This window comes from Notechis scutatus, chromosome 6 (assembly GCF_049901735.1).
Source record: "Notechis scutatus isolate UNSWTSFEM ecotype Mainland chromosome 6, rNotScu1.2, whole genome shotgun sequence".
Taxonomy (NCBI): domain Eukaryota; kingdom Metazoa; phylum Chordata; class Lepidosauria; order Squamata; family Elapidae; genus Notechis; species Notechis scutatus.
The window spans coordinates 48,066,885-48,091,976 of NC_142014.1; the positions used below are offsets into that span (position 1 = coordinate 48,066,885).

Genomic DNA, 25,092 nt, shown 5'->3' on the forward strand with positions numbered 1-25,092 from the left:
AGATGAAAGGTATGTCTTATTGCCCATTTAAAATATAAATCCCAAAATGGCTGCTTTTCCATTACAATTACATTTTTTAAATTTGTGCCTTTCTCCAAATCTTCTGGCATCCCTCTAAATCTCAGAAAAATATTTTTGCTTCAAATCTAATAATAATAAATCTAATTTTGTATCTGTCTTATCCAGTGTAATCTGTATATTTTAACTGTCGCTAATAATTTGAACTTTTTGTCTAATTTTTCATTCATATTTTGTAACGTATCATGTAACTATCAGCTTTGGAAGCCATATTAGCACCAGATCTTCCACACTGACACATTTTTGAGCCTGGGAAAATGGAAGGGGGGAATTTCTTGGAATGTATGTGGTTAGACATAGTAGCATTCTTCTTCTAAGTCAAGGTCATGTTATTTCTGCACCTGGTTGAGGGGACATCTCAAGTTGGAATGGATGGTGATTGGGGCACGTGATGGAATGATGGGGGCAGGGGGTGGATTTGTAATTTTTTAACTTATTGCAAGGAAACCTGGAACTTTCAGATTTGGGATTTCCCAGATGTGCCAGTTTACTATTCTAATAAAAGGAACCTTGGAGAGGATGTCTGTCTTGGAGTTAAGGTTTTCTGGAACACTGACATTAACTTTGAAAACTTTTTCTCAAATACTTCCATAAAAATTTACCATTAATTTTAATTATATTTTAACTATTGTATTTTAAATTTCTTACTGAGGAAGTGGGGTAATAATTAGCCAGACCACATTTAAGACTTCCCTTGAGCCATCATTAATTACTAGCAAATGTAGAAACACAATAATTGTTTTTTGAAGAGTTCTACCAGTTTATCTGAATATCAAACTTTGGGTCCAAATGCAAGGCAAATATCTCTCTCGGCATGATGGCTCAGCAGTTAAAGACAGCCTAGGTTCGAGACCCAAGCTCCATGCAACAGGGTGAGCTTCTGTTACTTGCCCACATAGCAGTTTGAAAGCATGAAAATGTAAGTAGATTAATAGGTACCACTTTGGTGGGAAGATAACAATGTTCCGTACGCCTTTGGCCTATAGCCATGCTGGCACATATCCATGGAAATGGTCTTCAGACAACTCTAGCTCCCTCGGCCAATAAATGGAGGTAAGCATCCCTAGAGTCAGACAGGGAAACATTTACCTATGTACATGTATAGGTATGTGTATATGTACATGTATGTGTATGTGTATATAGTAAGTGTCTCTTTTATTTTGGTTTAGTTTGGTTTATTTTCTACACGTAATTTCTGTTGCTGAAATCTAGTAGTCTCCAAATATCTTTCAGTTTGTAGACTTTCTACAAGTTAAATACAACAATAGATTGTTAACAGACGGCATTGGAGTTTTACTTTGCCGTTGGTTCACCTGTTAACTACTTTATTTTTATACATAGTAGATAGATGACGGGTCAAATTGCTTGTAAATAAATACAGAAATTTATAAATTTTGGGCCTGTATCTCAAAGGGGGAAACTAATATTGTAATATATTTATCAATATTCAACTGGGTGGGGATAATATTTGTATATGTGTTTCTGTCTTTTCCCCTTTTAATGCACATTTTTTCTTTTGTTTTTAATGTTTTGTCTCTCTCTCTTTGTTTTGTTTTTGCAAAATTTCTTTTTCTTTTTGGGGAATATTTTATTTTAACTTCCTGAATAAAATATTTTTCCCCAAAAAATATATGTAAAGGATATTCCATTACAGATTTCATAGTAGCTGTTTCAGAACAAAAAAGTTCACCAGCACAATTGAGCAACATACTACTTATATCAAAGGTTTGTTTCAGGGTTTAGGTTTCAGACTATCTCAGACATGAATTTTTTAACATATTACAACTGTTAATGATAGAATACTTATAATCTGTCCCATATGTATCCTGCATGTGCAAAACCACCTATCTTCCTCCATTCTTCCCTACCATCCCAATTTCATTTTTATATTTTATGCATCTGATCAAGTGAGCTGTACTTCACAAAATGCCTTTTAATAATATTTATTAGCCTTAAAATTGCTACCAAACTCATTCTGATGTTCAGTTTAGGGGAACATTCTCAACAAACATGTATTTAACTACTAGTACAAAACAGGGTCCGCCCAGGCCCAGCCGATTCAAAGACCTCATAGAGTAGTAGAAAGGGTCTAGAAACAATCCAGCAAGACACAAGGCTATTGATGGCCTTAAAAGCTGAAAGATCAAGAAGAAAACACTCTCAACTTTTTCTAAGCACATGAAAGATAAGTGTAATCTTTGACAAAGATAGGAAATAGGGACCATCTTGGACTAAAGACTGCTGAGAAAACTAGCATCCAAACTGGTGAACAGCCTATGATTTGGAGCCCAGTGATCTTAAAGTGTTGGTGCGGTGTTGGGGATTTTCGGTTCAATGTGTGGAGTGTGAAAGATGTGTGTTTGTGTTTATTTTCATGGTCATGATGTGCACTGAAGATGGTGTTTGACTTCGTTCTGCAATGACAATAAACTAAACTAAACTAAAGCTGTCTCTTGATATGAAGTAGACTAGACTATAAACTATATCTCATCCCTTTACATTTCTCTACAATTTATTGTCTGTACAATTTAAGTAGATACAAAAGAGATAGCAAAGATGGACAAGATTTTGTAAACTGAGGCTAGCAATTTCTTTTAGAGAGGTATTTATTTGGAAAAAACTATTTCAATATCTTTGTTAACAGCCTATACAAGACAGTTTTCTTTTGTTAGTCAAGTAAAACTAAGAACCTGCACTATAAACAAGTACAGTGATAAACCAAGCAGGCAGATGATAGTTGCAATGTGATTAAAATCTCTAACAATAAGTAAAAGCACTTCAACATAGCAGTCCTTCTTTTGTTAGTGCCCAGAATAGCTTATTAATCACACTAACATGACTGTTATATCAATAAAAAGACTCCAGAAACCCCACCACTGTAAAATACAGCAGTTTACTTCTGATTTCTGGCAAAAACTGCCCAATAGCAAACAATGGGTGTTTGCTATGCAGCATTCACTTAACAGTAACAACATTTGCTTAACAACTGCTGCAGAAACTATAACAAAGGTCTGATTGCATCCTTGTCAAGCTCAATTATGGTTTTAAGTTGAGAATATTGTACATAATTTGATCAATGAATAGCAACATTTAAAAATATAACACAAACGTAAAATCAAATACATAGACAAAATAAAATACTACAATAAAAGGATAAAATGTAATATAGCTATTATATGTGCAAGTATAAATCTGAGTTATTACTGTCAACAAAGGAAAAATACACATCACCTAAAACAAGATTGTTACCACATTAAACCTGAAATGATATATAAAACAGAAGTAGTTATTTCTATGACCAGTTATGACTTCATCAAAACAACACAGAATTTGGCTACTTCATAAGTGAATTTTTTATGTGTTTCACATAGAAATTGTCTGGCCTTCCTGGAAACATACATATTAAGGGAAGACTATAAAAAGGCCTGATATCCCTATATAACTTGTAATAATATATACAAAATGGTTGCAATCTCCCATGAGCAGGTACACACGATTAATTAACTTGCAGCAGTGCAGAGGGTAAGATGTTATCTCTGATTTTAAGCTTCAGGAAAGTTAGATTTTTTAAAGGTATTTTTCTGGTTTCCAAGTGTCTTTATTTTTCCAATTTTTGCCATGTTGGGCCAACCTATTAACTTTTGCCTGAAACTTCACATCTTTTTGGTGAACAGTTATTTGGCTTAGTCATTCTCTAAAAAATTAGGAGTAGTAAGGAAAACTCATATAATGCCAACTTTTGCTCTACAGCCTATTTCCAGGGAGAAGGAAAATTGCATCATTCTACAATATTCTTCTATAAATTCTAACTTGTGTACCATAAAGGGTTTGGGCCAATGACTTGGCCTCAAAAAGTTTTAATGCTGCAGGGATTAACTGGTCTCCACTTGTGTAGAAGAAGCACTTAATAGCACTTTAAAATCTAAGCAGTATCAGCACTATGTAATTCTGGTGTGTATTCCAGGTGCCTTTAGATTAGGTAACCACTTAAAGGAATTTCAGTGCAGTATTCTGCTCTATTTTTTTGCCCTCCTATTGTCCAGGGTTATTGGGTTGTTCTCTTAGCAAAGAGCACAATTTTAGATTTTTCAGAATTAAATCCAGGTAATTGTGCTGCAGTATCAAAACATTGCTGCCATTGCTGCTATATATACTGTATTTAGGACATTGTGGTGGCATTATCTGTATAGAGAACTGTAGGGATTGAGGACTTTGACATTGAATTGTTTAATTTCTGGAAATTGAGTCAAAGACTTGTTTAAACTCTCAAAAGGGCATGAAGAGGGAGTATTTCTTTTTATGGATGTATTTTTGTGCAAAATGGAACCCCACCACTGGGATCTGTAATCTGACAGAGGCCATTTGGAGCAATGACATCCATTGTCCTTGTCTAACTTTCTAGAAAACAAGATTCATGGTGAAATTTTCCAACCTATTAACGGGAGGGTACTCAAGCATGATTTGTATCTAAAATGATAAATACCTGAGTAAGACTGGAGAATCCAAGATTTCTACATCCATTACAAGGCGTCAGTGCTTCCCACAAACCTGTAGGTCCACAACTATTTTCAGTTCCCCCCTCTTCTTCCTCTTCTGCTTGTTCCAGATTTGTAGATGATGATCTCTGACGACAGAGTAATAATATTTCCAAGCTTATAAAATTCAATAAATTTTCACCTTACATTATTCTCAATGATGTTATATGTTAACATGGTGGTTATGCATTTGCAATAACTTAGAAATTGCTGCCTTTTATAAATGAATATTGTATCAAATAAATCATTTCTAGAAACTCCCATGTTCTTCTAGTGACTTCTTGAACTCCTCCTTATTTTTTTTGTCATTGAATTTCACATGCTACTTTCTGAACTCTTTGAATTTCTTTCATTTAATTTAATACTGTAATGTACCAAATTTTTCATAAATCATTAACTGATTCTTTTTTTATTATCTGAAACATAATTAGCATAATTTCTTAAAATGAATTGATTTTGGCTTTTGGAATGTATTTAATAACTTATGGTATTGGCTATCCTAAAGACTACACAACCCATAGGAGACTGTCAATGCATTGTATTTGGAGTCCAATCATCAGGGATCTTTTTGGATTCATACTACACTAAAACGTGCCAGCCTCTCAATAAGTTCACCAAGAAACATGCATTTGGAAGATCCTTCTATTGTATAAAATGGCTGATGCTCTTCTTTACTGAATCGTACTGCCATCTACTGGAAGATGGATACCTAAAAATAAAGTCTATTGTAATACTTTAATTAAAAATTAGGTTTTAGTTATAGGTTTGTTGCCATATTTGGACATAATTAAATACTTTTGTTTAATGCTTATACATATGATTTTACAGAAGAAAGATAGAATTCACTACAATGCCGCAAATTGTTCAACAGAGAAAAAATAGGCGTCAAATTATTACTTGTTGGAGTTATATCAGCGTCAATTCTAGACTTACAAGAATGGCTTGAAATATCTTTGCTGAAGGAAAATGGTAAATATAGTTTAATCAAAAAAAAAGATGGATAGAATTTATAAAATTATAAAAACAAAACAAAACAAATGGAAGTTCCCAGAAAGTAGCTGAAAAAACCCCCCAATATACAGTAATGATTTCAGGGAGATATCGAAGAGTCTTGATATGCGCTGCCACTTCATTTTATTATCTAATTTTTAATTACATTATTTTATGCAGGAAATAAGTGTTGCAGCACATAAACATATGAAACAGATTTAAATCATATTGTTAATTGCTAGAATTTAAACCAGGGGTGTCAAACACAAGGCCTGCAATGTGGTTGGATCCAGCCCATAGGACCATCCTGGAAAATGTAAGGCTTGTCACTTCGGCCCGGTCTACCCAACGTGAAGAGGAAACATCAGGCTAGCATGGCTTCGGGCCATTCTACTCAGTGTGAAGAGGAAACATCAGGTCAGCATGGTCTACCCAATGAGAAGTGGAAACATTGGGCCAGGTGGCTTCAGCCCGGTTTACCCATTGCGAAGAGGAAACATAGCAACAGTTTGGGGAGTGGAATCAAGCTGGCCACACCCTCCCAGTTGGCCATACCCAGTGAGTGGTGTCAAGCTGGTCACACCCACCCAGTTGGCCACACCCACCCAGTCGGCTATGCCAGTGGTCGCCAACTGGTGGGCCAGGGACCATTGGTGGTCCATAGGAAAATTTTGGTGGTCACCCCCCCAAAGCACTCCCCCCAAAGCAATTAATCCAGGCTATGTGGGAACACGTCTGGCCGCCCACATGGCCCTCCTACCCACTGGCCCCCACCCTTCAGCCAAGTGCAAACTTTGCCTTGAGTAGAGCCACGTGAGCTGGAACTGGAAGATAAGACCAATGGTGGGGGAGGGAAATCTGCCCTGGGGTGGCTTGTTGACGTTGGTGGAAAAGTCGGTTCCATATTCCAGAGCTGCAGTAATCACAAGACTGGCCCTCTGGAGGCCAAAGAGCAGCTCCTCCAGTCCATGGCAGGCCAGTGCACCCAGGTGGAGGAGCAGCTGCTCCAGGATGACCAAAGGGCCAGTCCTGTGACTACTGAAGCTCTGGAATATGGGACCGACTTTCTCACCAACGTCAGCAAGCCACCATCAATCTAAATTCATATTAGTGGTCCGCGGGATTTAAAATTATGAGTTTGGTGGTCCCTGAGGTCCAAAAGGTTGGCGACCCTTGGGGTATGCCACAGCCCTGTTACGGCCCTTAATGAAATTGAGTTTGACACCCCTGATTTAAACTGTACTCTTTCTCACTTACTATATTAGACTTGGCTCGGTTTCCATTTGCTACTGTTTCTTCTTCTGATACTTTGCTAGCATCATCCAGATAATCATCTGATATAGTATGGCTCATGTCTTCTAAATAATCTTTTTCTTGGCACAGCTTGATTTCATCTAATAGTTTTGATAATTCACCAGTCACAGCTTCACCTTTACAAGAGCCAAAATATAATAATCAGTCACTAGTCAAAGAAAATAAGTCAATTTAATATTCAAAGTATGTTCTTCTTGGTGTAATCAAATACAGAAGCAGGTGAAGATTTAATTTCATAATTAGTATGTTTCTTTTTCTTTTTTATGTGGATATTATCTCTGTTATTCTGATATCATTTGATGTATTATTACACACATCAAATGTTTGGGGAATAACATGATTAAATAATGTCATTCTGTAGAATACACTTGAGTTATACAGGCATTCAATCATACATGCTTATGGTGGTTGATTGTAATATGGATGCTGCTCAGTTGTTAATTCTAAATACTCAATTTTAAATCAATGTTCATTTTTTCTGTAAATTCAATTTTCAAAAATCCATTTCAAAATTGTTTTTTTTCATTGAAATACTATTATATTATCATTATTTGGCATTACTATATGGATTTGGCATTTTGGGGATCATTTGCAAATAATCACAAAGGCAAAGTTCTCGTGCACATCTATCCATTATTGTATGGATCAATAAGTAAATTGGGAATCCAAAATGAAGCTATTGAACTACAACAACTTTCAGGCTGAAATGCCTATTTCCTGTTTTTTTCAAATATATATAATGTATTTATCATAATAGTATAATAATAATAATACTTTATTTGCGGTCACAGACCAAAACACAAGTACAACAAAAGAAGAACATGGGAAAATTAGTCATGAACAATTGGTCACCAAAAACTTGACTAAGGGGAATTTCAGTGTTCTCCTCTGATGGTTACAGCTCTTAAAAAAAATTTGAAAACCAAAGAAGTGATATATGAGGAGCCATCCCCAAGACAATATAAGAACAAATTACTAACATTGGGTCTAGAAGGGTCTGTTTCAAGGAGAGACAGTAACTTAGATCTGCCTGCATCTATCATAATAGTGTAGATTTCATTGTTCCATTGTTAATTTTTTTTTCTTAAAAAACAGTTATTTTGTTATGTCAATTATATTCAAAAATACAAAAATGAATGAAATATATTTAATTACAAGTTCAAACAGAGACAGACATGAGCTATTGGGTTTTCCTTTGCTCATCCTCACTCTTTAAAGAAACACAGTTACAATCTTGGGATTTAAAATACCTCTTGTGTGATTCGTATAGACTGATTATTAATGCTATCAAGTCAATGTCTGCTCTTAGCAACCACATAGACAGATTTTCCTTATTAGAATCAGTCCCTAACCTGTTCTGTGAGTTCTTTCAATGGTGCATTCATCACCACTGTAACTGAGCCAATTCACCTTACTGCTGGGCATCCTCTTCTCTTTCTTTGACCTTTCCCAAGCATTAGAGCCCTCTCCCACAGGCTAGGTCATCTCATACTGTATCCAAAGTAAGATAATTTGACCATGGTCATTTATTCCTCTAGTAACACTAATAAGGACTTTGAGTATATTTGTTTTATGATCTATTCGTTTGTTTTCTTGGATTTCCATGGTATTCTCAATAATTTTCTCAAACACCAAAGTTCAAAGGCATCAATACTCTTCCTATCTTGCTTCTTCAAACTCCAAACTTTGCTTTCATCAACTGTCACAAGGAACAGCACTGCTTTCATTATTCAGATCTTTGTAAGTTTAGACACATCAAAACATATACATATCTTTTCCAATACATGCCTGGCTGCCTGACCAAGTACTAGTTTGTAGAGTATATCTTAATTGTGTGTTACTTTACTGTTGATCATTGAGCAGACTATTCACTTCAATATCTTTGTTGTCAGTTGTAAGACTCAGTTTTGTACCTATTGTCACTAGTTTGATCTTATTTATATTTAATTTTAGTCCCATTTTAACGGTGTCTTTTGTATTTCATTACTATATTTTATTACTTGCAGATCCTTTGCATTTTCAGCTATTAGAGTAGTATCTTCAGCATAACAAAAGTTATTGATGTTTCTTTTTCCAGTGATAAAATCACACTTGTCTTCTTCCAATTCAATTTCCCATAATGTATATCCAGCATTTAGACTGAATAAAAAAGGGGAGAATATACAGCCTCGTTGCGCTCTTTTGCCAACTTGGAGTCAGTCTTTTTACCATGTTCTGTCTACCTTCTGACCTGTATTAACTTTCTCATGTGAACAATGAAATGTTCCAGGATTTCCATTTTACCTAAGCATATTGACATGATCAGTTGAAACCCTTTCTATAATGAATCACATACCTATTTCTCTTTGGTGCTCTTTGGCTTCCTCAATTATTCAGCATATATCAACATTAATGTCTGATGTTCCTCAGCTTTTTCTAAAGCCATCTTGAACATCTGGCATCTCCAGGGCTCTAATCTATATTTGATTACCCTAAGCATTATTTTACTGTGAAATTAAGGAATTATACTATAGTTTACATACTCTGCTGTTATGGCTCCCCCTTCAGAGTTCAAACAACACAAAACCAAAAGCAGCCGTTCCAAAACTTAAATCCAACAGAAAGAATTCCTACAAGATTATATTCCACACGCCCTGTTTATCAAAACAGTCCTGGCACAAATTCTCAAAGCTCCGAGCCTCTGCTGAAAACCTCTGCACATAATCAGTCACTTTGTTCCTGACAATCTTCCCCCACACAGCTGTGTCCTTTTATAATCCTTGAGGCAACGTGCTAATTACTGACTCGCCCTCCCTTCTAACTGAGTTTGTCTCCGTAAACCACCTAGATGGGCGTGTCAATCTCCCTAAATCAACGTCTGGCCTGATGCCTCCCCACAGCTTGACGTTTCAGCCTCCTTCTTGTTCTGGCATCAAGCCACGATCTGTCAGCTTCCTCATTCGACTCTTCTGACTCATTTTGTGGCTCAATTGCAGGCATGAATGAGGTCGAGGGTTCAGGCGAAGAATGTCTGTGTGATAACCTCTCATCCCCCTGGCTCACATCTGTGTCTTCTAACAATTCAGATTCCAAATTCTCAGCAGGTTCCAGCCTTTCATCCCCAGAGTGATCAGAATCAAAACTCACAGCAGGATCGATCCTTTCAGTCACAACACTCTGCTAAGTTTCCTTTTTCAGTATTGAAATGTACATTGACCTCTTCTAATCAATTTGCCATTGTATTGTTCTCCAGATTTATTGGCATAGATTGGTTTGAACTTTTACTGATTTTTCTTCTGTTCTTACCGTATTTCTATGGGTATTCCAATAATTCCTGTAGCATTCCAACTGGGTAATGATCAAAGTGCTGTTCTAACTTTATTTTCTAGTACTAAACATTCTTATAAGTAGGGAATATATTGAATATTGATATTAATACAGTATAATATTTCAGTATATTCCCCCCATCTTTGTTTGACCTCATTTGAATAAATTACTATTTGTCCACCGACATTTTTCAGATACTCTTTCTGAGCTCAGAGGTTTTTTGAAAGACTTTCCTTGTTTTTCCTTGTCATATGTGTCCATCTTTGAAGTCTGCATATGTTGCTGGATAGGTATTTGGATATGCAATAGTGGCAAATATCTGTAGTTTGGCTGTATAATGATTTGGATAGGTTGTTTCATTCATCCTTTCTTCCAAAGCATTCGATATGTTTTACATTTATGTTTGTTTGGTGCGTTCTACTATTTTTAAAAAAACATAATTTAGCGATGGTGGCACAGTGGTTAAAATGCAGTACTACAGGCTACTTCTGCCTGCCAGTTGCCTGCAATTTGGCAATTCAAATCTCACCAGGCTCAAGGTTGACTCAGCTTTCCATTCTTCTGAGGTTGGTAAAATGAAGACCCAGATTGTTGGGGGCAATATGCTGACTCTGTAAACTACTTAGAGAGGGCTGTAAAGCACTGGGAAGCAGTATATAAGTGATATTGCTATTTATTTTAAATTTTTAAACAGGCTATATTGATATTGGTATAGTCATAAAACTCTTAAGAAGTGGGAGAAATGTTTTAAATTCTAGCTTTAGAAACTATAACAAATTCCTTAGAAACTGATTTTGAGAAGATGGTTGGCACACGTCTATGTACACTAAATGTGTTGCCATAGCATACCCATTGTTAAAATTATACAACTCATAAGCAAAGACTGTGATGATATAAACATGTTTTTTGTATAAGTGAAAAAAGAAAGGTTTTTAGTAGAAGTGTATGATAAATTAGGTTTACAACTTAACAAACTATGGTACTTGGCAATCAGTAGTGATTATTTAAAGATTTAAAATATACCTTAGAATACTTGAAACCCAATTATGTAATATTTTTACAAAAACTAACATTTTATAAGCAAAGAAGGATATCTTTAATTTTTTATTACTACATCTCTAGTTTGCAAAATAGGTACAATATCATATTGACTAGGTTTTTCATTATTAACATTTAGTAATTTAACCCATTAAACACATAACAAGCTACTGAGAATGGAATATTTACTTTTACTTGTTTGTATCGGAGAATCTTCTGGGGATAAAACACTGGACTGCTGATCTGATACTAAATATTCCTCTATAGATTCCTCTGGAACTTCTGAATTTCCTTTTTCTGTGTAATCTATGGTAAGAATACATCCCATAAATAAAATTTGAAAATTCATTTGACAATTTTTTTGGAATTCTTCATATATTTTGATTTAATGTTCATCTTGCATTTAAGTTATGTAATTTAACTTATATTGTGCAATCATAAGTCATACAGCCAATTCTATGAAATTTCCTGATTTTAATGGGGATGAGTTACAATTAAATATATCTACAACTAAAATTTTTACTGCACCAAATAAATTAAAAGTTTATTTTAGAAAATTTGATTCAGTAACATAGTTAAGTTTTCAAAGTTCTATCACAGTATTGTGTCTCTATAAACAAAGTTTATGGATAGTCCGTAATTTACAACAACAAATGAGATTGGAATTTCTGTCACTAAGAGATGTGGGCATAAAGTGTGACCATGTCACCCAGCAGTGGCAATTCCAACAGTCCTAACTGCCATCATTAACCCACTCCCTCTGTCATTAAATGAGGAACTTCCTGTTAGCTTGCCACAACAAAACTCAGTGGGAAAGCCAGCGTTTAGTTGCAAGTCACAGGCCAACAGGCAGTTAAGTGATTGCTTCTGGGTGGAAGAAGGCACAAGAGGGTATGAAGAGGATGTGAAGAAGTGCATGTAAGGTGCTACATGGGTCAAATATAAGAAGGGAGAATTCAGGAAATGAAGAAGAGGCATGGCGTGAGTTGAGGAGGACTTACAAGGTTGCAACAGAGGGTTCAGGAGGGGGTATGTGTGAATGGTGCCACCTAGGTAAAGGCGGGTGTGTGAGAGTGTGAGAGATTGCATGAGAGGTACTGTGTGGGTCAGGAAGGTTATGCAAGGATGTGAAAGCGAGTATGGGAAGGTGAAAGAAGGGTTATTGAACATTTTCTGCAAACCCACAGAGTTGTAAAAATAGGATTCTATCAGCCTGTTCATGCTTACTGGGGATCAAATCAGGATCCCTGACTAAAGGCAGTAAGACATGTAAATATAGGGAGGTAGATTACTTAAGTGTCCACAGCCCCTTCCCACTATCTCGGTATTTATATGTTGGAATGCACATATGAAAAACTTTTTTTAAAGTAAAATTAAATGGAGAATACATATCAGGTTGCCATTAATGGGAAATCTGCAGTTTCATGATAACCAAGCAATGAAGAAAGCAGAGTGTTAGATTCAAAAACAGAGTAATGTTAAGAACCTGTTAGAACTACTTAATTTTAAATATAAAATAACTAGGAATTAGATTTGTATCCTTTGGTACAGTTTTCTTGGAGAAAAGAGTAAGGCTGATGGCAGTATGAATGCAACACTACTTGACCACTCTAAAATCTATGGAAATTATTATTATTTTAATGGATAAAACAAGCAAAGACAAGTTAACTGTGTAGCGTAGAGTCACAAAAGCAGAGAAAGCAACACAGATCAATTCACCAAATCGAAAAAGATTGATGTATGGAGATATCAAAGAAATAATACAAAATGTAAAAGACTAAAAGGTCCCAGATCACATATTCTGGATCCAATAGACATAGTTCAGGATTGAATTGTGGAATGTATAGGGCTCTCTAGCTTAGTTGTTTTCTTGCAGATGTTTCATTACAATACAATTAGATTGCATCATCAGTTCAACATCATGTACTGATGATGTTAGCTAGGCAGGTAATGAAACAACTGCAAGCAAAAAACTAAGGATAGAAAGCACCTAGGATTCCACATGTTTAGAGTCGCAACAAACATGGAGAGTAGATAAAAGAGTAGAAGGTTCAATTGTTTGTGGCACTAAGAAATTGGAAAGGAAATGTATATATACTGAGGCCATCATGCTGATGTAACTATGCATAATTCTGAAGCAGCAGGAGATAAAGCTTCTACCTGCATGGCGTGAACAGTATTCCTTTCTCTTTTTCTACTATGTCTATTGGTCCAAGTTTCTATGGGTCTCATGACTAGAATTGACAGAGGAGTTGTGGACCATGCACCAGTTCTATGTTCTCCCACAAGTAATCCTTCAGCCATAATTCTAATCAGTTAGATATTGAAGTCTTTTTCAGAAGATTTGAGAGTACAGTATATTAGGTAATTCAAATTCTATTTCATAATCCTGGAAGCAAAGTCCACCAAACAGAGATAATGATCAACTCCAAGGGGGATTATACCAAATGGAATTAGCAGATTATAGAAGAGGAAGCCCATGGTAATCCCAAATCACATTTAGCATGAAACTTCATAGGATATTTTCATAATCAGTTGCATTTTTAGATCAGAGTTAAAGGCAGCTCAGGATTAACACTCATTGGAAATGTGAGAATGCTGAGCCTAGAATGAAAGGGAGTTGTAGTTATTCAAATCAAATGAGAAAAATATTCTTATTGGTATGTTAGCATGAACCAGCACTATTTCAGTAGGAAAACATTCAGAATTGGAGCCAAGTAATTGTGTTTATATGACAGTTTCAAAAACTGAAAGCAATCTACAACCAATATAGGGCTTGCTCCCAAACAAGGTTTAAGGCATGGCTGAACAATTATATTGTAATTATAGAATAAAATTCTAAGAATAATCACAATATCTAGTGATCCTAATCCAAACAAAGGCAACACAGATCGTGCCTATTAGAAGTCATAGATGGGAAACAATTTAAAAAGATAAAGAGGAAAATAAACAAAAAGAATGAAGAAACTATGGAATCCAATAGTGCCTGAAGAAAGAAGAGTTGGAGAGTTTTTCATGATATTGTAGTAGTAAAAGAGAAGCTGAAGAATTTGACAGTATTCTGTAGATAGCATAGAGTAGTCCTGCCCTGAAAGGTTACTTTGAAATCTACTGAAACAGTAGTTTGAGAGACATAAATAGATACTCACATAAGCCACAAAAATAATCATAAAGTAAATCTTCATCTCCTGCAAAGTCTAACCTTCAGAAAGGGAGAAGGCGGAGCCACGTCGCCGCGTTACAGCTGTAATTTCGGGGCTCCGAAGTTACAGCTGATATCTTCGCCCTGGTCGGTCCCAACGGACCTAAACCGTCCCGTAGAGACGGTGATAGTAAGGGCGCGTTCTGTCGATCACAGGGACACCGCAAGTCCCTGGTGGATCCAGAAGAAGCCCCTTTACCATCGGCGGAGAGGCAGCCATTAGGCTGCTGAAGCAGGGACAGCTCCGAAAGGAAGAGAAGAAAGAAAGAGAAAGTGTATCGGCTGGTGAGATTTATTTTTTTTATTTGGGATAAGGACACCCTAGAAGAAGAAGGAATCTGTAAGATTTTTGACAGAATTTGATAAGATGGACTTAGTGGCGATTTTTAGAAGATGTCAAAATGAGGCTTGGCTTTTTACTTTTTTTTTTTTTTTCTAGCGAACTTCTATTGTGATTAGTAATTGTAACCAGACTGGTTTTGTTTTGTTTTTTTCTATAATTACCTTTCCTTTTGACTGTTTATATTTTTAATAGAGGCTTCCTTTAGTAATTTTTCTTTTTTTAAATATACACATATATATATACATATTTTCTTTTTCTATTGGTTTTTTTTGGGGAGGAAGAAGGGGAGTGGAGTTGAGAAACTTTGTAACTCTGCAACACTGCCAACTAGAGGCTTGAAAATACTTTACTTGAAGTTGAGAGAACTGTGAGAAACTCTCTCCCAAGGACACTGAGTTGATAAGATAGAGAGAGGAACTCTGGAGAATGTTTTCACAGGTGTCTCTTTGGGATTTCTACAATCAACTGAATGTTTGAAGCTTGGCTTTGAAACTTGTGGAGAAGCCATAATAAGAGCCTTGGATGTTTAAATAAAATGCAGTGTGACTTTTGCTTTACTTGTTGTTAGCTTTTATCCCTCCTCCTTAACCCTATAGTTTTTGTAATATTTGTACACTTTTGCTTATTACTATTATTATTATTTTTCATTTTTTTTTCTCTAAAGGGAAAGCCTCAGAATATTGTTTCTTTTTTCCTTTTTTTTTCTTTTTTGGGGGGACTTTTTTTTTTTTTATCTTTGTATGTATATACTCTTTTTTTGTGGCCATATTTTTTTTTTTCTTGAGATTTCGCAATTGGATTAAGGTGTGAAGAACCTGAAGAATTTTCTTTTCTTTTCCTTTTATTATTATTGTTATTTTTTTAATATTATTGGGTTTTATTCTCCTTTTGACTATTGCAACTGAGGATTAAGGTCTAGAAGAACCTGAAGAAAGAAATTTTTCTGGTGGCAATTTTTCTTTTTTCCTTGAAACTTTTTTTTCCTTTTTAAATTTTGGGTTTTTTGGTTTTTTTTACTGATTTTTCTTTTTACGTTTTTCCTTTCCCTAATTGGATTATAATTGTTACACTGCCAACTGGATTAAAAGAGTGGGAAGATTCCGAGTTATTCAAATGAGTAAGAAAGTTCTACCTTCTGGCGCATCAACTTCTGCTCCTGCCTCCCCATCAATTGGAGGACGACTTTCAACAATGGCGAAGCAAGATAAAGGACAAACGGATCTAACGACGGTTATGCAAGGAATTCAAGAACTTAAAATGAGTATTGAACAAAGGATGGGGAGTATTGAACAAAAAATTGAAAATATCCAACAGATGATGGCGAAGTATGATGAGAAACTACAAAAAATGGAAGAGAAAGACAATCAAAGAGATGAGAAATTGCAAAAATTAGAAGAGAAAGACAATCAAAGAGATGAGAAAATTGGAAATATTGATGACAGAGTGACAACGCTTGAACAAAACAAGAATGAGATGGTGAAGTGGGAGATGGATAGATCAGAATATTACCTCAGATTTCAAAATATAGAGGAAGAAAAAGGACAAGATCTTGCTGCAGTAATGATAGAAATCTTGGCTGGAGCTTTGGAAATAACAGAGGAAAAAATGATGGATGGAATAGATGAGATATACCGAGTTTTTACAAGATATGCATCGAGGAATAAGTTACAAGAGAAGTTCATGTTAGATTTACTAAAAAATCTATCAGAACGCATGATATTACAAGCGGCAAGAGAGAAGACATTGAAATATGGAGATAAAGAGATCGGGGTTTTAAAACAAGTACCCAGAAAAATTAGAGAGGTGAGGAGAGAATATCGTTTCCTGACTAAAGTATTATTGGAAAAGGAGGTGAATTACAGATGGTTGATTCCAGAAGGATTAATGGTTACATGGAAAGAACAGAGATACAGAATTGGCTCAATTGATGAAGCAGAATCGTTTTATAAGGAATTTTTTAAAAGAAGAGAAACAGAGATAGAAGAAGAGACTACCTTAACTGAATTTCAAGAGGACCAAATAGAGATGGGAAAAGAAGAAGGTGCAGTAGGTGGACAAGTGGAGACTAAAGAACAACGTGAAGTAAGATCAACGAGAGCCGTTAGACCTAAATATAAATCATAACTATGGAGGAAAAAAAATTGATTTCTTTGAATATAAATGGACTGAATTCAGCTACTAAAAGAAGGAAAATTTTTCATAAAATAGAGAAATTAAAATTTGATATAATTTGTTTACAAGAAGTACACATTAAAAAACAACATCAACAATTATTGGTGCGACCAAAAATAGGGAAAATTTTTACTTCTTTGGCCCAGTGTAAGAAAAGAGGAGTGGTATTGTATATTAAAGAAACCATTTCAGCAAAATTGATTTATACTGATGAAGATGGAAGAGTATTAATGGTTGAAATAGTGGATAACAATACAAAGATACTTTTGGTTGCAATCTATGCTCCGAATGATAAACAAAAAGATTCTATAAAAAGTTACATATGAAAATAATTGAACTGGACTACGCTAATATATTTATAATGGGAGATTTTAATGGAATTGTAGACAATGAATTGGACTACACAGCAAAAATAACACGACAAAATAGGAAGATCCTCCCTAAATCCTTTTTTGAAATGATAGAGGAATTAAATCTAAAAGATATATGGAGAGAAAGAAATACTAAAACTCAACAATATACTTTCTACTCGAATAGACATTCATCATGGTCCAGAATAGATATGATCTGGACGTCAACAGAATTATTATCTAATATTCAAGAAATAAATATTGAAACAAGTACATGGGCAGATCACAACCCAATGACAATTAAATGGAAAGGACAAAAAAGAAGATCTAGATGGACATTAAATAATACTATTTTAAAGGAAAAGATTTTATACAGTGGATGGAAAAGGAACTGGCCTTCTTTTTAATGAAAACAGAAAAGAAGATACTTCAATACAGAATGTTTGGGACACAATGAAGGCATATGCAAGAGGATTGATAATGGAATACACAAAGAAAAAAAATATTAGAAAGAGGCAAATGATTAAAACTTTAGAAGATGATTATAAAAAAATTGGAAAAAGAATTACAGAGAATGCCACAGAAAAAAGATATTAAATTTAAAATGGATATAATTAAACATAAGATGGATCAAACAGAGAAAGAAGAACTGGCGCAAAAAATTAGAAGTGCTAAACAGAACTATTTTGAGGATGCAAACAGGCCAGGTAGATGGTTAGCATACAAACTGAGAAAAGAGAAAGAATCAAGGAGAATACCACAGTTAATGGATGAACAGGGTCTAGTCTGTCATGGTAATAAGGAGAAAAAGAGAATTATTCGAGATTTTTATGCGCAATTATATAAGCAGGAGGATTTTGATGAGGGGAAAATTAAACAGTATTTACAAAATGCCAACCTACCCAAGATATCTGATGAAACTGGGAAAATGTTGGAAAATCCTATAACAATGATGGAATTAACTGAAGCACTTAATAGACAGAATAACGGGAAAGCACCAGGACCAGATGGTTTCCGGCAGAATTTTATAAAACATTACAAGAATCACTGAGCATTTCAATGTTAGAAATTATGAATGAAGTTATGATAAATAAGAAAATACCTAAAACATGGTCAGAAGCTTATATTACGCTTATTCCAAAAGAAGGGACTGACCCATCACAAATTAAGAATTATAGACCTATTTCTTTATTGAATGCAGATTATAAAATCTTTGCTTCAATTTTGGCAGAAAGGCTTAAAAATACTTAAATAATTTTATTCATCCTGATCAGAATGGATTTCTACCAAAGAGACAAATTAAAGACAACATGAGAGTAATTTTGGACACTTTGGAATATTATGAGGCACACCCTGAAAAGCAAATGGCTTTGATATTTTTAGATGCTCAAAAGGCATTTGATAACGTGAATTGGAGATTTATGTTATTATTATTGGAACAGATGGGTTTTGCTAGAAAATTTATTCAAGCAATAGAAGCTATATATTATAAGCAAACAGCAAAAGTGATGATAGATGGAGAATTTACAGACTCTATCAATATTAAAAAGGCACAAGACAAGGATGTCCACTATCCCCTTTGTTATTTGTATTGACTTTGGAAGTATTAAATAGAAATATTAGAGAGGATACAAATATAAAAGGAATGAAAGTTAAAAGGAGGAATTTAAATTGCAAGCCTTTATGGACGATTTGGTCTTTATTCTGGAAGATCCTTTAGAGACAGCTTTAAAACTACTGGAAAAGATAGAGGCGTATGGTGAGATGGCTGGCTTGAAAATAAATAAAGACAAAACAAAGATTCTGACAAAAAATATGTTATTAAGGCAAAGAGAAGAGTTGGCAGACTTATTGAAAATTCAAGTTACGAATAAAGTTAAATACTTGGGGATAATTTTGGACGTCAAGATGTACTACACTGAAAGAGAATAATTATATTAAACTTAAACAGCAGATAGCATCTGACTTGAAAAAATGGGAAAATTTACAATTATCTTTGATAGGTAGAATCTCAACAATTAAAATGAATATTTTACCCAGAATTTTATATTTGTTTCAAACAATACCAATTAGGCTTGGTAAAGATTATTTTGATGAATTAAATAAAATGGTGTTGAAGTATATATGGCAAGGTAAGAAAGCGAGAATAAAACTAAAACTTTTACAGGATGCTAGAATTAGAGGAGGATTTGGCCTTCCTAATTGGGAGTTGTATTATCAAGCTGCAAATTTAATGTGGGTTAAAGAATGGATAACGTTAAGAAAGTCTAGATTACTGGCACTGGAAGGACATGATTTATTATTGGGTTGGCATGCTTTTTATGGTATAAGGAACTAAATCGCAGGGTTATTTCAGAAGGCACTATATACGGGAATCGTTATGGTTGAATTGGGAGAAAATTAAGAAACAATGTTATTTGAAAATTCCAGTTTGGTTATCAACTATTGAAGCTTTTCCTATCCCATAATTTATAAGAAGGAACAAACAGTTAGATATGGGGAAATACTGGATGAAAAGGGTGAACTTAAAACGATGCAAAAGCTAGAAGAACAAGATATAAAGATGAATTGGTTTTCATATGCAAATACACTCAAGGTATCTTAAAGATTCTAAAACAGAAGGATTCTATGATAAATTGACTGATTTAGATGGGATTTTGACAGGTGCTGATGAAAAAGTGATTAAAAAACTATATAGTTATTTGTTGGAAATTAAATTAGAGGAAGAACAAGTCAAAGAAACAATGATTGTTTGGGGGAAGAACTTTGGATATGGGATTGATTTAGAAAAATGGCAAAAATTGTGGTCTCAAAATTATAAAATGACAATGTCAGTAGCATATAAAGAAAATTTGTATAAGATGTTTTACAGGTGGCATTTTCCCCGACAAGAATAGCAAGAATGTTCAAGAATAAATCCGAAAAGTGTTGGAAATGTCATCAGATCCCTGGCTCATATTACCATATGTGGTGGACTTGTGAGGAGGCCAGGAAATACTGGACTAGAATTCGCATATGGTTGGAAGAAATGACAAAAAAACATATAGATTTGAAACCAGAGATTTTTCTATTGGGAATCTTACCTGATACATTTAATAAAAACTTAAAGTATTTGATTGTAAATGTGTTAACAGCGGCTAGGATTGTATTTGCTAGAAATTGGAAGAGTGAGAAAATACCATTAGAGGAAGAAATTATTAAGAAAATATTGGAATGTGCTGAAATGAGTAGATTGACATTTGAAATTAGAGAACAAGAAGATAAACAATTCTATGAAGTTTGGGATCTTTTTATCAATGGTTAGATAAAACAATATAATAATAGAATATATATATATTTTGGTTTTGATAATATTTTAGAATATTATATTAAGATAGATTTGGTATGATTTTACGATTTGTTATAAATTAACTAAATTATAGTTATCTCGCTTAAGCATGAATTAGTTAAATTATAGTCAAATGATTGTTTAATAAGGATATTAGGATATATAATTATTGATTGATAATATGAGTTATTATGTAATATAATTATTATGATGACTATGAAATAGATGCACAAAAAGAAGTGATAAACCAACCGATACACTGTCTGTAAATTTATGAAGAATGATGATGTTCTTATGTTATGTTTTATGTTTTGTGTGTTTTTATTTGTTGTTAAAATCAATAAAACATTTTTAAAAAAAAAAGATAAAGAGGAAAATAAACAAAAAGAATGAAGAAACTATGGAATCCAATAGTGCCTGAAGAAAGAAGAGTTGGAGAGTTTTTCATGATATTGTAGTAGTAAAAGAGAAGCTGAAGAATTTGACAGTATTCTGTAGATAGCATAGAGTAGTCCTGCCCTGAAAGGTTACTTTGAAATCTACTGAAACAGTAGTTTGAGAGACATAAATAGATACTCACATAAGCCACAAAAATAATCATAAAGTAAATCTTCATCTCCTGCAAAGTCTAACCTTCAGAAAGCAACAGAAAACACATAACTCTTCATAGTGATAACACTGGGGAAATTATACATATCTTTAATAATTATACTAAAATATTTTGAATGTGTGCCTTCAAGTTTATCTTGACTCCAGGCAAATGCCTGGACAACTCCAAATCTTTTCTTGGAAACATTTTTAGGATTTGCCATTGCCTACTTCCTAGGGCCAAGAGAGAAGGACTGAACTAAAGTCATCCAATTGGCTTCATGCCTTTTGCAGGACTAGAACTGAAGGTCTCCTGGTTCCTAGCCTGGAACTTTAAAACTAACAAACCAAACAGACTCTCAAGCCAAAATATTTATATTTTAATGTTAACCATATAAACCGATGAGTTTGAAAGCACCATGTACCAAATATGCTTAAGTGTAATTAAGCAGACAATAGGAAAATAAAAATAATATAAATAAAATTGAGATTTTTGTATTTTAATTATTTTTATATAACTTACATGACGTAGCTGACTGACCTTGAAGCAATGCAGCAATTTGAAGTGACTGTTGTGATGGATGTTCTTTCAGAATATCTAAAACTGTTCTGCCTAAGTTGTCCTTTATATTGGCATCAATTCCTGAAACAAATACACAGAATAGAAAATAGAAAAACAAGGATATAATATGGAACTTTTAAGATTCCAATCCTAAAACCTAAATTTAAGGTGAACAAAATATGAGATCAGCAGAGAGGAATTTAGCCAACAGACAGATAGATCTCTCTAGTTCGTCCGACTCCAAATTTGTGCTTGGTAGGCACTGCCAGCAACAGGCCTTGAACATCCCGGGGAACAGACATAACTTAACTCCTCTGGATCTAAGCCACTTGGTTTCCTATATTCAGTCCTATCTGGTGGGAACTGTTCTCAGTATTTTCCCTTTCATTAAAATCAACTGGTTGGGTTTTCAAACAGTATTATCAGTAATTTAAGAAAAATAAACTATTAATATGCATTCACAGAAACACAAACACAGATAAACGCATATATCATTCAGCTCTACCCAAGCTAAACTAGCAGGACTTTGGAATTGTTAGATAAATACCCTTCGCATCTGCTCTATGTATTTCTGAAGTAAATGTTCTCTAGAACATAAACTTAAATACTTCGAGTCTGATTATTTAATTAAAAGGCAATGACTACATTCAAAGCAGGTACTTTTTGGCTCATGCACATATAGTCAGCCTTCTCAAAATATTATTTTATGAACTATATAAATTCCAGTGCCTAAGAAATTTAAGTGCTTTCCAAATCTCTTCATTATTCTATTGTTTTAAGTCACCTAAAACATACTGTAATACTGTAAACACCAGCCTTGGAACATGCAGTTATACCCCTTCTAAGATCAGCAACTCTTCATAGTCATTTATGTCCTGATCACCTCAGGACATGACTACTGCAACTTGACTACTAATGGAATGAGATTCCCTGGAGATTTGAATGATACCCACCCTACTAAAGTGTCAAAGGGCCTGAAGACCTAGCTCTTCATGCAAGCCTCTGGCAAGTGTGACTGAAGCCCTCTACTTCTTCTTTTTTTTTTTTTTGTTTCTATCCACGTTTTGTTTTCTCTACCATCGTTGTTCTTTTTTATTTTTTGTTGTTTTCTTGTTATGATATTTAACCATTTCAAGCCATCCCCTGCCACTGAAAGCCAAGTGGTATATAAATTTAATACATAAACCAATTGTTCCTAATATCTAATACCTATTTGATTGAAGGATAAGAAAAAATTCCTGTATAACTGTATCAGAGTCAGATCATTGTATAAGAGATCGACTGGAACTGGATAAAAACTGAAAACTGATTTCAAAGAAGTTTCAATAGCATTTTAAAACATTTTTAAATAACTAAAAATAACTAAAAATCATTTGGGCAATCATGATTTACCTGTTTCTAAAAGAATGCGTACAACATCTACTTTTCCAAATAAAGCTGCTTCATGTAATGCACTCCCCTTTTCTGTCTAGAAAAAGAAAACATTAATAGAAATTATTATGTAAAATAATTTAATTATGACAATCAGAAATTGTTTTCATGATCAACATTAACTACAGAGGTATCATTGACTGGGATTTAATAAATAATAACACAAACTCTGGAATATGGCCCATGAGAATCAATATAATGGAATGATAATATGATTATTCATGAATATCTCATTCAAAACATGAATCATCAGCTGCTTCACTGATAACTTATTTTAACACTACTTAGAACTATGAACACCTTTTTGATGTCAACAATCACATTTAACAATAAGATAGAATGTGAAATAGCAAATGGCAGATTCTTAAAGAGATGGGGGTTTTTTCTTTTTCTTTTTTTAACTACGTTAAGCTTACTCTGAGAGCTTTGTGAGACAGAGAAAGGGTGTGAGTGGACAACATGTAGAGACAGACAGTGCTTTTGGATGATTTTAATAAAGTTTTATAATATAATGTTCTTATTTTTGAGTGAGAAGAACTGCCTGAATGAAAGGAAGACATGAAAAGCAGTATGATTGTAGTAACAATCAGACTTTCTGCCATAGTGAGCAAAATGGAATGGAAATAATTGAACTTGGAATAGAAATTGTACATAAATATTCTACACCATCAACTTTCCTTCTATGGCTCCTTCTCCTGACTGGTTATGCAGCAGAATCTAATCAAGCTCTATTGTAGATTTTTTTTTAAAAAAAGTGCAGCAGTTCACTTCCTTATTCAAAGTACTTTAGACAGTTTCTTTTTTATTATTTGTAGCACAAATTAACTTAAGCTTATGATGCTTATGATATCAACATAGCCTGCTGCCATTAACAGTGGCAGCAGGTAGTAAAACACGGATTGAATGCATGTCAAGATGTGAAGATTTTCTACCTTTTAGTGTACAATGTTTTCAGAATTTGGAATTGTTTCCATGGTAAAATTATAGTACTACTCTCTCCCTGAATAAAAATAATTGTGTGGTTTAAAAAAATTATTTTAGTGCCTGTACATGTAAACATAAGAAAAAAAGTAATAGTTGTTCAGAATAGAATAGAATAGAATAGAATAGAATAGAATAGAATAGAATAGAATAGAATAGAATAGAATAGAATAGAATAGAATAGAATAGAATTCTTTATTGGCCAAGTATGATTGGACACACAAGTAATTTGTCCTGGAGCAAGTGCTCTCGGTGCACATAAAAGAAAAGATAACATTCGTCAAGAATCATAAGGTACAACACTTAATAATAGACATAGGGTACAATAAGCAATCAAAACATACTAGGAAACAGTCAATATAAATTGTAAGGATACAAGCAACAAAGTTACACTCATATAATCACAAGTGGGAGGGGATGGGTGATAAGGAGTGATGAGAAGATTAACAGTAATGGTAGTGCAGACTTCGTAAATAGTTGGACAGTATTGAAGGAATTGTGCATATTATGCACTTTTCCAAATGTATGTACCATAATCATTTAGTTAGGCACCCAAATATTATTAAAATCAGGTGTATATTAACTATAGCAGAATAAATATGCTATTATCTCATTAGAGTATGCAGACCAAATATGTTTACTCCCGTCTCCAAAAAAATAGGTATGCGGGACACAGCAGTTAGTATTGGTTGGTAAGGCATAGATCACAAGACAGACCAAACAAGTGACTACTACAATAAGTCCAGATTCTGCAATGTTTAGTGGAAGACTCACAAACATCACAGAAATGGAAGGGGCCATTTTGGACATTAACGCTGTCTTGTTCCTCTAAGTTAGTCTAAAAATATGTTATTGTGATACAAAAAGTATTCCA

The 25,092-nt window shown here is 34.2% G+C and overlaps 1 protein-coding gene across 18 annotated transcripts in view; it reads right to left on the minus strand.

Moving 5' to 3' along the window:
* Nucleotides 1–25,092, minus strand: part of ANKS1B (ankyrin repeat and sterile alpha motif domain containing 1B) — a 280,349-nt gene that overhangs the window by 218,358 nt on the left and 36,899 nt on the right. For 10 of the 18 annotated variants that reach the window (XR_015750096.1, XM_087968143.1, XM_087968141.1 and 7 more), the window contains exons 5-9: nucleotides 23,199–23,274; nucleotides 21,768–21,887; nucleotides 11,451–11,567; nucleotides 6,861–7,033; nucleotides 4,562–4,702 (exon numbers count right to left, since the gene is read on the minus strand). Coding sequence is in view for 17 of the 18 variants with exons in the window: in XM_087968143.1 (XP_087824269.1) it covers nucleotides 4,562–4,702; nucleotides 6,861–7,033; nucleotides 11,451–11,567; nucleotides 21,768–21,887; nucleotides 23,199–23,274 (627 nt within the window). In the remaining variant the exon portion in view is untranslated. The remainder of the gene's footprint in view (nucleotides 1–4,561; nucleotides 4,703–6,860; nucleotides 7,034–11,450; nucleotides 11,568–21,767; nucleotides 21,888–23,198; nucleotides 23,275–25,092) is intronic. The other 8 variants (XM_087968144.1, XM_087968146.1, XM_087968151.1 and 5 more) reach the window with 1 other exon arrangement.